This window comes from Capricornis sumatraensis, chromosome 3 (assembly GCF_032405125.1).
Source record: "Capricornis sumatraensis isolate serow.1 chromosome 3, serow.2, whole genome shotgun sequence".
NCBI classification, from domain to species: domain Eukaryota; kingdom Metazoa; phylum Chordata; class Mammalia; order Artiodactyla; family Bovidae; genus Capricornis; species Capricornis sumatraensis.
The window spans coordinates 105,927,391-105,940,690 of record NC_091071.1 but is presented as its reverse complement, the minus strand read 5'-3'; the positions used below and the strand labels follow the sequence as shown (position 1 = coordinate 105,940,690).

Here is a 13,300-nt window from a genome sequence, read left to right as displayed (position 1 = left end):
AGGAATAGGTACATCATAAACATACTGATCAAAGCTAAAGCCTCAGAGACTGTTACTATCATAAACAGCAATAATTTTCTTTGAAAAAATTTAAGGATGGTTATAATATAGAAAATGATAAAGTTCCCTTAAAAAAGCAGTCAGAAAATAATTCTGAGACCTTACTCTTAGAACATAGAAATTTTTAAAGTTATTAAAGAGTAGTGGAAAAGTATAATAAATGTTTTATTTTCATAAACTCTCTTAAAAAAACAAATAGAACTTGATTTAACTTTTAAAATCATCTCCAAGGCCTCTTAGCTTTCATACTATCAAATTCTAATAAGGACTCTCCTCACAAGAAGTTATGCTTAAGTGTTTACCATAATGTCATATTTCCATCCCTTTTCTATATTCATGAATAAATGGAAGCAATAATTTGAGTAGACTAGAAATAAATCTAATAGACAACTGCTGAAAAAATTTTTTCTGGTGAAAAAAAGCAGTAATTGATACTTGAAAAAAGTTATTTCTCCAATACGATATCACATAACATATAAGCAGCAGACCTTTTTCTACACATGAAAGCATAAGGTCTTAGTTATAGAAACAACACATTATTGCAATCCAACTTTTTTTAGACAAGAAGCACACTAAACAAAGGGATAAAACCTGTGTTGGTATAAAAGGAATGTGACAATATAGGATAGGACAATCAACTTGGTTCTTATTCCTCAAAGTAAATCTTCCTGAATCATCGCTCCCAGAAGCATTTCTCTGGCTAGCAGAACTCCATCCAGATTCCAGGCCCGAGGTGGAGGGCCATAGTTTCTCCAGTTTCTTTCAATAGCTCAATCTTCAAGCAAGTAGTTAGGGTTAACTACTAAGTAGGGATCTTCTTCATAGCTCTCACTTCCTTCTGTGGATCCTTTCAATCCAGCTTGGGTGAGCTCAATTAGAACATGATCCTATGAAATACAAATGGTTGTCCTCAGTTCTTTAGCAATATTATAAGAATGATAAGATACACAGGACTTGACCCTCCTTCTAAATGTCTGATTTTAACCAGGTTCCCTAGTATATCACATCATGTACTTAAAAATAACTTCAAAAAACATATGATTTTATGATCATGTAATTGTATAAATCCTGATAAATATGTTTACCATTCTATTTATCATTCAAATATTAATACTTAATATTATGTTAATTTTTAATTACCGGCCACTGAACTCTTTCATATATCACCCATTCATAATTCAGTTAGAAGTAGAATCAAAAGATAATTAACATAAACATTTTCACTTTGATCTATTAACTAGTAAAAAAAAAGTAGAACATGCCATGTGGCTTAATAAACTTGATGACAGATTTGAAGCCATGATATTATAAGTCAGTCTAATATGTCCACAAACAAAGACTTCTACCTAAGGCCCATACAGAGGAACTCAGGAAATAGTGATCTGATCCTAAAAACGGAAAACTCCAACAGTATGAACACTAACTAATACCACTAAGACAGATTAGACACTTTCAAGTACTCTATGTACTAACACATCTTCATAGAAAGCACACTTGATCAGCACAGTACAAGTTCCTTAGTCTTTTGTACCAAATTGGCTCAGGAGGTGAATCAAACTTAAAAACATAAGTCCGATTTAGATCAGTTAGTTTTACAATGTGTCCCAATGTGGACTTTTTGCATGAATTATTTTTATCTTAACGCTGATTCCAGGGCTGCTAGGAAGGGAAGGGCTGGCCTGATGCAAACATATCGTCCACTAGACAGACAACTCCGAGTACAATACTACCCCCACTTCAGCTCTATTTTTATACATATTATTTATTAAATTTTGAATGGAATAGTTCTTCAAATCCCCCCACCTGTAATCACAGACTCATTTAGTTCTACAGGGAAATAGTTCATCAGATGATAAACTCTGATGTGTGACAACTATATTTATAAAGTGAGCACTGTGAAGTTAAATGCAATCTCTTGCCATCTGAACAGAAAAATTCAATCATTTAACAAGCATTTGAACCCTCTCTTGAGCTAGGCACCACTGCAGATACAGGGGATTGACAAAATAAAGTCCCTGCCCTCATGGTGGCTGCACATTATTAAACACCTAAACAAAGACTATACTGCCAGGCAGTGATAAACACTGTGAAGAAACAAGCAGGGTAAGGGGGTGACAGCAAGGAGGAAGGCTGCTATTTCAACAGACTAAGCAAGAACTACTTTGAGAAGGCAACATTTGAGCAGATGTTAGAATGGAGGAGGGAATATGGGGAAAGAAACAAAGGGCAAGTATAAAAGCCTTCATACCTGGTGTGTCTAAGGAACAGTGACAAGGCCAGTGTCACTGTGCAGAATGGGAAAGCAAAGAGGTTATGAAATGAAGACAATGAGGTGGGCAGGGGCCTGGTTGTGCAGAAGGTTCTGCAGGCCGTGGTACAGAGATTGATCTTATTCTAAACATGAGGGAAGAAAGGCAGCACACTAAAACAATTTCATTTGTTAAAAGATCTGTTTGGCTGCTGGGCAGAGAGCCACTGCAAGGGTGGACAGTTAGGAGGCACCTGTGCAACTCCAGGCATGGTGGCTTGGGTAGCTGTGATGGTGGTGAAAAGAGAACAGAGAACACTGAAGACAGGCTCATGAGCTTTGCTGATAAAAGACAGTTGTGAGGGGAAAGGAATCAAAGTTTATTCTAAGATGTCTGGCCTAAAGCAACTGAGTAAGTGAAACTACAGGGAAGTCACTGTTTTGAACACACTGAGTGTGAGATGCCTATTAATTTGTGAGTAAGCAGCTAGCTATATAGATTAGGAATTTAGAGGACAGGTGAGAGCTGGAGATATAAATGTGGGTTCACAAATGGTTCTCAATTCATGGAACCAAATGAGTTTACTTAGGCAATGAATGTAAACAGAAAAAGAGGTTTGAGGATTACATATAGTACTTCATTTAAAAAGTGACAGAAGAAAGAGTCAGAAAAATAAAAAAGGAGGGACTTCCCTGATGGTCCAGTGGTTTAGACTCAGTGCTTACACTGCAGGGGGTACAACTTTGATCCCTGGCTGGGAAACTAAGATCCCACATGCCATGTTATGTGGCCAAAAGAGAAAATAAAACAGAATCACACAGCTCAAAATTTAAAAAAAAAGAAAAGAGAGAGAGAGAGAGAAGAGGAGGAAATAACAGTGAGAAGACCCAGGAGAATATGGTGACTCAGAAGCCAAGCAAACAAAGTATTTCTAGGAGTGATCAACTGTGACAGACGCTGCCGACAGGTTGAATACTGAAAATAGCGCAGTGACTGGAGCAGTGAGATGGTATGTATGTAACGGTCCTTTAAGAGAGTGGGAGACTGAACAGATGAGGCAAAAGTAATGGCAGCGGGAATTGCTACTGTGAGGTCAGTGCCACTGTGAAGTAGGTAAGACAGAAGTTAAGAACTGTCCATTTGAGATCTGTGGTCATTAATGTAAAGTAAGAGTGAGTATGTGATTGTATGCTTTTCTCCAGATACTTTTAACTTCTTAGATATAGGTACAGTAAACAAACTAGTTTTAACCAAAGGTGGAGTTTTGCCAAGCAAGTATAAAAGGAGAATGAATGAATTGGAAAGTATAAGAAAAAATATATGGAACAGACTATAAACTGGGTAACGGGGAGAGATAAGAACAGGAGGAAGGATAAAATGCAGAATTTAGATGATAGTGGTCAGGCTGCTTGAAGGTTTATGGTAGAGTAAAAAACAAAGGTTAAAAACACTCAAATACTAAGACCCTAAATTCACTTTCCCAAGTCAACTAGTTAGTAAGTCTCTTATTTTAAACAATTTTTAATTCTGACTAGACCCTCAGGATTCAAAATAAATGAACATCTAAGAAACCTACAAAGATACGAAACATGAAAACCTTCCCTCAGTAACACCCCAGCAAACTTAATTATATACGTACATAGTGGGTGAGTCGATAAATAACTTTCTCAATGATTCTCTTTTTATCTATCAGTTCCTCTTCAGAATCTATTTCTGATTCAATTTCCTTCAAGTACCAGTTAACAAGTTCACTCCTCTTTAATGCAGACTCATCCTCTTCTGCAACAAAAGAATTCATTTAAAAAGGATTAAATTATCTTGATAGCAAGCTATTTTGCCAATTCTTAGAGTTTGCATACACAATAGACAAAATAATGCATAGATTAGATAACCAATCTGTCAGAAAACATATCTGCTAAAATAAGGTTTGCAACGTTCCAGCTTAAGCCTAAAATAACCTGCCATATTCTTTCAGTTAAAGTATCCTTACTTTATCTTGAGAAGAAAAATTAAAATAAAAAGAGAGATGATAAACAATTTTCTTAAAGCTATTATGATTTCAAAGTATGAAGGTGTTTACTTCACTTTCTTATGCTTCACCACCCAGACAATGTTTGTCAACAGCAACTGAAAGCATGAGTTGGGAATGAAGGATTCCATCCATTTTAAACAGAGCCATTATAAAGAAGGAAGACTTTACATCTGCAAGAAGTTTGTTAAGTGCTTCTTTATATATTATCAGATCCCAAATCTGGCTTAACAAATATTAGAATAGGCCAAGGACATTAGTAAAAATAAGTCATAAACCTCTGGCAATGAACTTGTAGGGAAAACATCCAGGTTGGTAGATATGCTGACATTCTCTCATAGATTTTGTTTGCCAAAGTGAGCTCGTCTTAAAAATTTATCATCTCTTCTGACAAAACAACACAATCTTTAGCCAAGCACAAGCAGTTTATGTGAATACAGCTTATGTAAATGACTCAGCTTAAGAGCAGCACTAGGTATGGCCTCACCTTCTTCCATCTTTCTGAGGTGAAGCACAATAAGGTTAGAGATTCGGCAGTATTCGGAGAAGCCCAGCCTTAAGGAGGCTTTTGGAACAGAATCTTGGTTCATGTCTTCACTGTGGCCGTTAATTCCACTCACAGGAGCAGGGCTATCAGCATGACCTAAGTGAAATATTAACCGTTTAAATCTTCTTCCTGTGCCAATACCCCCCTACCAGGTGCTTTTATAAATATACTATTCATATTTTAATACTAATTTTAAAACAACCATATAATTATACCCAGTATTCAGTAACTGTACAAATAAATTAGAAACAATTTTATAAACGCTACTAGTGAAGTCAAAAACCCATTTGGAAGAAATGGGAAGAATGGGAGATAAAAAAGATTTCATGATCTAAAAGTGCATTTGCAATATTAAGTCCACTATCTCCATTTTGGTGTATTTTCTCTCAAGTCTTTCAAGCATATATATTTTATATCAACTATTTGATTATATTTTAACTTATAAATAGTTAATAAAATTCATTATCTATTTTTCCCCTTTTTGCTACACAGACTTCATAACCATCAGGAAGTGCACTTTCATCACGATATCTTAGAGAACATTTTGGCCCCTAACTCTAGAACAGTCATGAACAGACACCTCACCATTGATGCCATCTGGGCCCTCATCAACCTCCATCTGGGCATCTTCTTCTTGATCGAGATTGACATCAGGTGTTTCCACACGGATGATTGATTTATTCAGTAATCTGAAAGCTTCCTTCACATGTTTAGGCTGAACCTAAACCAATCAAGATAATGAAGTAAGCCAGTAAGCCAGTCTTTTTGATATACCAAACAGATTTTCTCCATATGAACTTTCAGTGGCATTTTTGTTCTCACATGACATAAAAATATGAGATATTTATGGAGAACCATAAATTTACCAGAATGGCTAAAAGGACCAGCAATATTGAGTGCTGAGGATGTACACTGCTTTCATTCACTGCTCTTGGGAATATAAACCATTACAACCATTATGAGAAACCATTTTCAGTCTTTACTAAATTGTGTATGCATACAATCTATGACTCAACAATTCAATAACTCCACTCGCAGGTATACACTGAACAGAAATGCACACATATATACATCAGATGAACCAAAAGACATGTACATATCATAAGACCCAAACTGGAGACTATCCAAATGTCCATTTTAATAGAAGAATGAGCCAATCACTATGACACACTTAACTGACAGTTATGTGTTTTTAACCACAACTGGGAGTGGGAAAAAGATTGAAAACAACTTAACTATCAAGAAAAGTATGGTTAGAGTACTACACAGCAATACAGAAAAGAAAAAGGTTATCCTCAGAGAAGCGGGTAGCAGTGACTGTAAAGAAAAAGCTCAAAGGGTAGCTCTTGGAAATGCTAATAAGGAATGTTCTACTTCCTGATCTGGGTGTAGATTATAGTTATTTCACTGAAAGCTAACTGAACTGTACACTTGTGATTTGTGCACTCTCTGTACTTAAGTTTTGCCTCAACAAAAAAGTTTACTTAGAAGAAAACTTACAAGTCTATTTTGGGGGCAGGGGGCATTGCTTTCAGTCTTTATATAAATAACAGTCTCTCTAAATATACTCCCTTCCTAACTAGCTGAAGCCCATAACAACAGATAAATCCAGCAGAGCTCTTTTTAAAAAAAAATATACTACTGCCTGCATGGAAACTTTTAAGTCATTTTAGAGCAGTCAATATCAAGACATATCCTAGTAAACTTACTGGTCTATAAAAATAGCTTAGGAAGAGAAAAATATCCAGTTACTTATGGGGGAGAAATTAATAATCAAGGGCTGGCCTCAGATTTCCCCAAAGGAACAACTAATGTCAGGATACAGTAGAAAAATTCGTACGAAAACAAAGTATGAGCCATAGGTTGTAGATCAAGCCAATCTGTCATTCAGGTAAAGACTACAAATAACCCTGTTGCACATACACGCAGAGAAAATTAGTCCCATGAACTCATCTCTTTCACCAAACCCTTGAAAAAGGACCAAATTTCAATCAGCCAAGAGATAAATTAGGAAATCATAACAAATTTATCTTCAATAAGCTATGCATATATTTATCTAAAAAACTATGACTTAAAAAACAAGCGTGGGAATTAAGAGTGACAGAATACAGTGTATATGGTATGACCTGAAGGCAGAGGGTTTACGTAAAGGCAGATCCAAAGTGAATTTGCTGACTGCCTCCCACCCGTAACAAATGAAAGTCAACAGATGATCAATCAAGTGATGGATAACTGCATTTGACTGTACAAAGGAAAGCTGTAAAATATTATTTACTAAAATCATGCCGTTGAGAGGGAAGGGAAGAGAAAGGAAGATGAAACACGCTAGTTTTAACACGCTTCCTGGTAGGGAACCAATAGAGAATGGAGGATAGAAGCTAAAATTATAATAACAAAAGTCACCATTAAAATAAAACATAAAACTTTCTGAATATCAGAACTGCACATACAAGCAAAAGCAAAGTTACCACATAATGAAAAGTCATTTCAACTATAAAAAGGAAACAAATAAAAAACCCTCTCTCTCATATCAATAAATGTAATTGGGTTTAACATACATTAAAATAATATTAGCCTGGATCACAAAATAAAACCTAACTCTGTGCTATGTGTGTGTATATACACACTTAACTTACTCAAAAATGACTAAAAATAATAAAAAGTTATGCAAAGGAATATCAGAAAAAGAAAGCAAGGTAGAGTTCAGGCCAAAAAGCACAAATGAGACCAAGAAAGTTAGAGGGTACACATCAAAATGAAAAGATACGTATCAGTTAAGAGAACAATATTAGTAAAGCCGAAACTATAGGAGGTAAAGGGATAAATACAAAGAGACAAAACTATATTACTGGTAGAGAAATAAGAAGTATTCATAAGATACTTTAAACTTGCACTTCAGAGAAGATATGGTAGACCACAAACCCCACAAAAAAACACAGAAGGTCTATGTTCAGTTCAGTTCAGTTGCTCAGTCGTGTCCGACTCTTTGTGACCCCATGAATCACAGCACGCCAGGCCTCCCTGTCCATCACCATCTCCCGGAGTTCACTCAGACTCACGTCCATCGAGTCCGTGATGCCATCCAGCCATCTCATCCTGGGTCGTCCCCTTCTCCTCTTGCCCCTAATCCCTCCCAGCATCAGAGTCTTTTCCAATGAGTCAACTCTTTGCATGAGGTGTCCAAAGTACTGGAGCTTCAGCTTTAGCATCATTCCTTCCAAAGAAATCCCAGGGTTGATCTCCTTCAGAATGGACTATGTAATATAATAAGTTAACTTCCCCCTTCACAGATGTAAGATCCCCTGGAGTAGGAAATGGCAACCCTCTTCAGTATTATTCCTGCCTGGAAAATTCCATGGACCGTGGAGTCTGGCGTCCACAAGGTCGCAGAGTTGAATAAAACTGAGCACACAGGTAAGCACACAAACAAGGAACTAGGCCTCCCTTCAAAGTGCCTGCGGAACATTTATGAAAACTGGCACTGGGGACTTCACTGGTGGTCCAGTGGTCAAGAACTTGCCTGCCAATGCAGGGGACATGGGTTCAATCACTGGTCTGGGAAGACTCCACATGCTGTAGGGCAACTAAACCCACATGCCACAACCACTGAAGACGGCGTGCTGCAACGGCGTGAAGCCCACATGCAAGGAGCCTGTGTTCCGTGACAGGAGAAGCCACAGCAATGGGAAGCCTGTGCACCACAATGAAGAGTAGCTCCCACGTGCTGCAACTAGAGAAAGCAAGACCCACCAGCCCAAAAGAAAACAAACAAACAAACAAGGACATTGGGCTACAAAGAAAGCATCCTAGAAACTAAATGAGAAATTGTCTAATCACAATGTAGTATTAAAATAAGCAACCAAAAAAATACATTCTAACTGGATATTAATAAACTCTGCCAACTCTTAGAAATGGATACTTTTCTTAGGAAAATATAGCTCACCCAAAACTGACCGAAGAGGAGAGAGAAAATATCTAAACAAGAAATTTTATATGCCAGACTCAAGAGTTTTAGTTGAGAATTCCTATCAGTAAAAGCAGATTTTTATTTCACTTTATTTATGGCAGTATCACACAGCATGCAGAACCTTAGCTGCCTGACCAGGGACTGAACCTGTGCACCTTGCAGTGAAGGTGCAGCGGCATTCTAACCACTGCACTGCCAGTGCATTCTCGGGCAGATCATTTTAATACAATGGAAAACCATTCTAGCATAGAGGAAAAATTGGGAAATTTTCCAAAAATTTAAATGAAATAACAACCATAGTTTTTTGTGAGTACTGTTTAAAAATTCTAAATAACAGCAAGCAAATGCCAAATGCATTAAAAGAGTGGGATTTATTCCAGGAAGCCTTGATATTAGTCAATTTATTTTCATTTTAATAGATCCAGGAGAAAAAAAGTTATGATTAATTCATATACACTAAAGGGCTTTCCTGGTGGCTCAGACAGTGAAGAATCCACCTGCAATGTGGGGAACCTGATTTCAATCCCTGGGTTGGGAAGATCCCCTGGAGGAGGGCATGGCAACCCACTCCAGTATTCTTGCCTGGAGAATCCCCATGGACAGAAGAGCCTGGTGGGTGACAGTTCATGAAGCTGCAAAGAGTTGGACTGAATGACTAAGCACACACACAATACTAAAAAGACACTAGGCAAAAAACAAAACAATCTTTCTGACAGCAATATTCAAGATATGAATAATAAATGTATAGTTCTTATTGATAAAAACATATCTCAGCCACAGAGCCAACTAAGAACAAGAAAAAATGTTCAATTTCATAATTATTAGACATTATATTGCAATAGCAAAAGCAAAAGTAAATTAGTAGAGACTACAGGAAAAGATTAAGTTTACTTTTTTCAGTTAAGACTAGAACCATTTATCATTTGAAAAAAGAATGAAAATCTGGAAAATCAATAGACTTGACTGAAAAAGAAACTAAAGGTTTCATAAAGTATAAAACTAGCATACAGAAACCAATAGTTGATATATACAAGCAACCATCAGTCAAAATATAAAATGGAAAAAAGTCTACCTTCAATACTGAGAAAAAAACCAAAATATCAAGAAATAAATTCAACAAGGATCATGCAAAAATCATAGAAAGAAAACTTTAAAAGCCATTAAATAAAACAACAAAAGACTTAACTGGAAAGATAATGAATGAATCACCAGAACTGTTCACAAATGTTTGCTTTTCTCATTCTAGCCACTTGATAGGAAAGCACTTCTTTAACCACTTGAACTTAGGCATGGCCATGTTAATTCCTCTGACCAATGAAATTTGAGTGGCAGTGCCATGTCACTTCTAGATAGAAGGTTAAGAAGCAGTATATGATTCACTTTTTCTTCTATCTTCTATGATCATGGAAGTATCGTGTCAACAAAGAGACTTCTGTCAGCATGAATTTCTGAGCAATGTGGAGAAGAGAGCCTCTGGCTAACATAAATGAACATGCAGCATGAACAAAAAAAATAACTGTTTTTGTTTTAAACAGCTGCAATTTTTAGTGGCATAAACTAGATTCTAATTGTTATCCTGTTTTCTTAGGTAGGAAAAATCATTGAGATGTCAGCTCTTATCAACAAATGTAACATGCTCTCAATATCTATAATTTGGTAGTATACTATTTTTATTTTAGTATAAAAATACTAAAAACTGAGTATCAAACACTGAGCTCAAGTATATGTTGGCCCTATGTTCAGACTTTTTAAACAAAGATAAATGAATAGACAGCTCTAAGGGTATAATGCATTTCCTTACTACACAATATATTCAACAGTTAGAGAAAATCTAGGGGGTGGTATAATTACATAGCTTCATACATTTAGTAGCATAAGTATAGGAACAAGCCATGCAACTGGAGGAAAAACCCATTTCAGGACTGAACAGAGAGGTCCTTGATTGCTGACAGACCCTCCCCTTGCCTTCAGACAAACCAAGGAGTTTGTCAGTATACAAAAACCACTGAATTCAGGACAAACAGGAGCAACAGGATAGGTATTAAGGACTTGGTTCTTGCCAATTAGGATTGTAGGGACCAGTCTGAAGTGAGCAGAGGTGGCTGGAGGCTGGAAATACTGCAGCTCAAGTCCAGAATCTGCAGGTGAGTATAGCAGTCTAGAGACAGAATGGTTAGTGCTTTCTTCATAAGTTCCCAGGTTTTAAAGAAGCTGTGTATTCCATACAACGGACCATGACTCAGACATAAAAAGGAAAGCATTCGAGTCAGTTCTAATGAGGCCGATGAACCTAGAGCCTATTATACAGAAAGAGAAAGATACACCTCCTATACTAAAGCATATATATATAATCTAGAAAGACGGTACTGAGAAGTTATTTGCAGTGCAGCAATGGAGACACAGGCATAGAGAACAGAGACTAATGGACACGGAGGGCAGGGGAGGAAGGAGAGGGTGAGATGCATGGAAAGAGTGACAAGGAAACTTATATTACCATATGTCAAACAGATAACCAATGGCGGGGAAGGCAAAGGAGGGGCAGAGAAGGGGAAATTCCCAAGTTTTTCAAACAAGTTCCTAGGATGCTTTCCTCTTAGTGAATATCAGTAATTAAAAAAAAAAAAAAAACACCTAACTGGTCATTAAGTTCACAACAGCCAAAAAACACCACCACCAATGCAGCGGAACTAGCTGTACATTTAAAATAAAAAGCCCCACTGAGTAAAATATTGTGGCACTAATGCAAAGGAAGGTTGAAAGACCAAAGGAACAGAAAAAAAAAATTCAGAAGGAGACGTTAATAGGCACAAGAATTTAATATAAAATAAAAGCATACCAAACCAGTGTGGAAAAGATAGGTTGTTCAGTAAGTGGTGTTGCAACTAGGAAACTAGCTCAAAAAGAATCAACTGATTCATAGCTTACATCCTACAGCAGAATACCAAATGTTTGAATGATTTAAATACAAACAATGAAACCATTCTTGAGGAATGGTTGAAACATGCTTGAGGAAATCCTGAGAGAATTCTTTTACAATCTTAGACTAGGGGAGGCCTTTATAATAAAGTAAGTAAAAATAAAGAATAGGATCATAAAATAAAAGGAAGTAGAAATGGCTTTTAAATATATGCAAAAACACTCAATTTTATTCAGGAAATGTATTTGTGTATATACGCATATTTATTTTCATATCATGTGAATTTGCTATCTACTAAAAACCAAAAAAAAAAAAAAAAAGGGAAGAAAAATCTAACAGAAATTCTCCAAGACTCATCAGTTCTATGACACTCATTTTAGGAAACATTACAATGGAAAAAAAAAAATGGTACAAATGTTAGCATAGTTTTAAAGAATTCCCCTCCACCATGACCTATTCTTTCTCTGCAGATTCTACTGCATTCTTGCTAAACTTTTTTCCTTTCACTCTAAAAATGCATATCAAAATTCCATATGCCCTTCAGTGATCCAGTTCAAATGTTGACCTCTCCCCAAACCCTCCACTTTCCTTAGGAAAGAATTCATTGATCTCTATACTCTCTGCTGATGACACTCTACCATAATAACCTCTCTCATAGTTCACATATTTAATTCAACATATGTGTTCTCCCACCAAATTATCAGCAATGGAAAACAGGGGCTCTTTTATTCATCTCTTAACCTATAAAGATGTCCATTAAATGTCAGAAGACTCAAAGAACAACAAGTAAGACAGTGTCAAAGTATTTTGTAAACAGTAAAGCACTATAGCAGAGAATTTGAAAAATTAAACAAACGAACACCTGAGAAATGAAATCTATGGGACAAAAATGCGAATGAAGTCATTACAGTGCTTACTTCTGGGGAAGGGTGTAAGTGAACTTCCTAAGATGTTGTAAATCTGTATTCTGAGCTGGGTGGCCACAAGGGTGTATGTAAAAAGTCAGAGCTGTACAGTCTCTTCTGTGAATTATACCTCAATCATACTATTTTAAGAAAAATAGCCAAACTCTTTCCTCAAACAAAATCTTACACTGTTTAAAAATATAGTTATATAAAGAAGGGCTGGTTTGCATGAAGCAGCGATAAGGGTATGAATATCCTTCCATACCGCTCCTCATTTACTCCCTAAATACCCACTGACGTACCTGTAAAACCCAGGGCTCAAAGAACCATTTAATATCCACACATTATACAAAACTAAGGAGGTAAATTCCCTTCTTAGGTGACTGGGGGCAACATTATCACATTTGTATCCGATGCCCAGAAGCCTAGTATACTGTTAAGGTTTAAATGGTAAGGATTAAACATTGTAAGGTTTAAATCTTTCTTGAACAAATGGCACTAATCTTGAACTCACCTCTATTTGTACTCTATAATCTATGTCATGATTATCTCATTAATCTAACTACTACATTCAATAAATGCTTGACAGCAACGTTCTTTAAGGGAAAGCCCCCAGGGTCAGGAGT

General features: G+C 36.5%; 1 protein-coding gene across 1 annotated transcript in view; it reads right to left on the bottom strand.

The window, feature by feature from the left end:
• Nucleotides 1–299: 299 nt before the first annotated feature.
• Nucleotides 300–13,300, bottom strand: part of MCM6 (minichromosome maintenance complex component 6) — a 34,893-nt gene continuing 21,892 nt past the window's right edge. Inside the window, exons 14-17 of the mRNA XM_068968050.1 lie at nt 5,471–5,606; nt 4,826–4,981; nt 3,949–4,088; nt 300–947 (exon numbers count right to left, since the gene is read on the bottom strand). Coding sequence (XP_068824151.1) covers nt 831–947; nt 3,949–4,088; nt 4,826–4,981; nt 5,471–5,606 — 549 coding nt within the window. The 3' untranslated portion in view covers nt 300–830. The remainder of the gene's footprint in view (nt 948–3,948; nt 4,089–4,825; nt 4,982–5,470; nt 5,607–13,300) is intronic.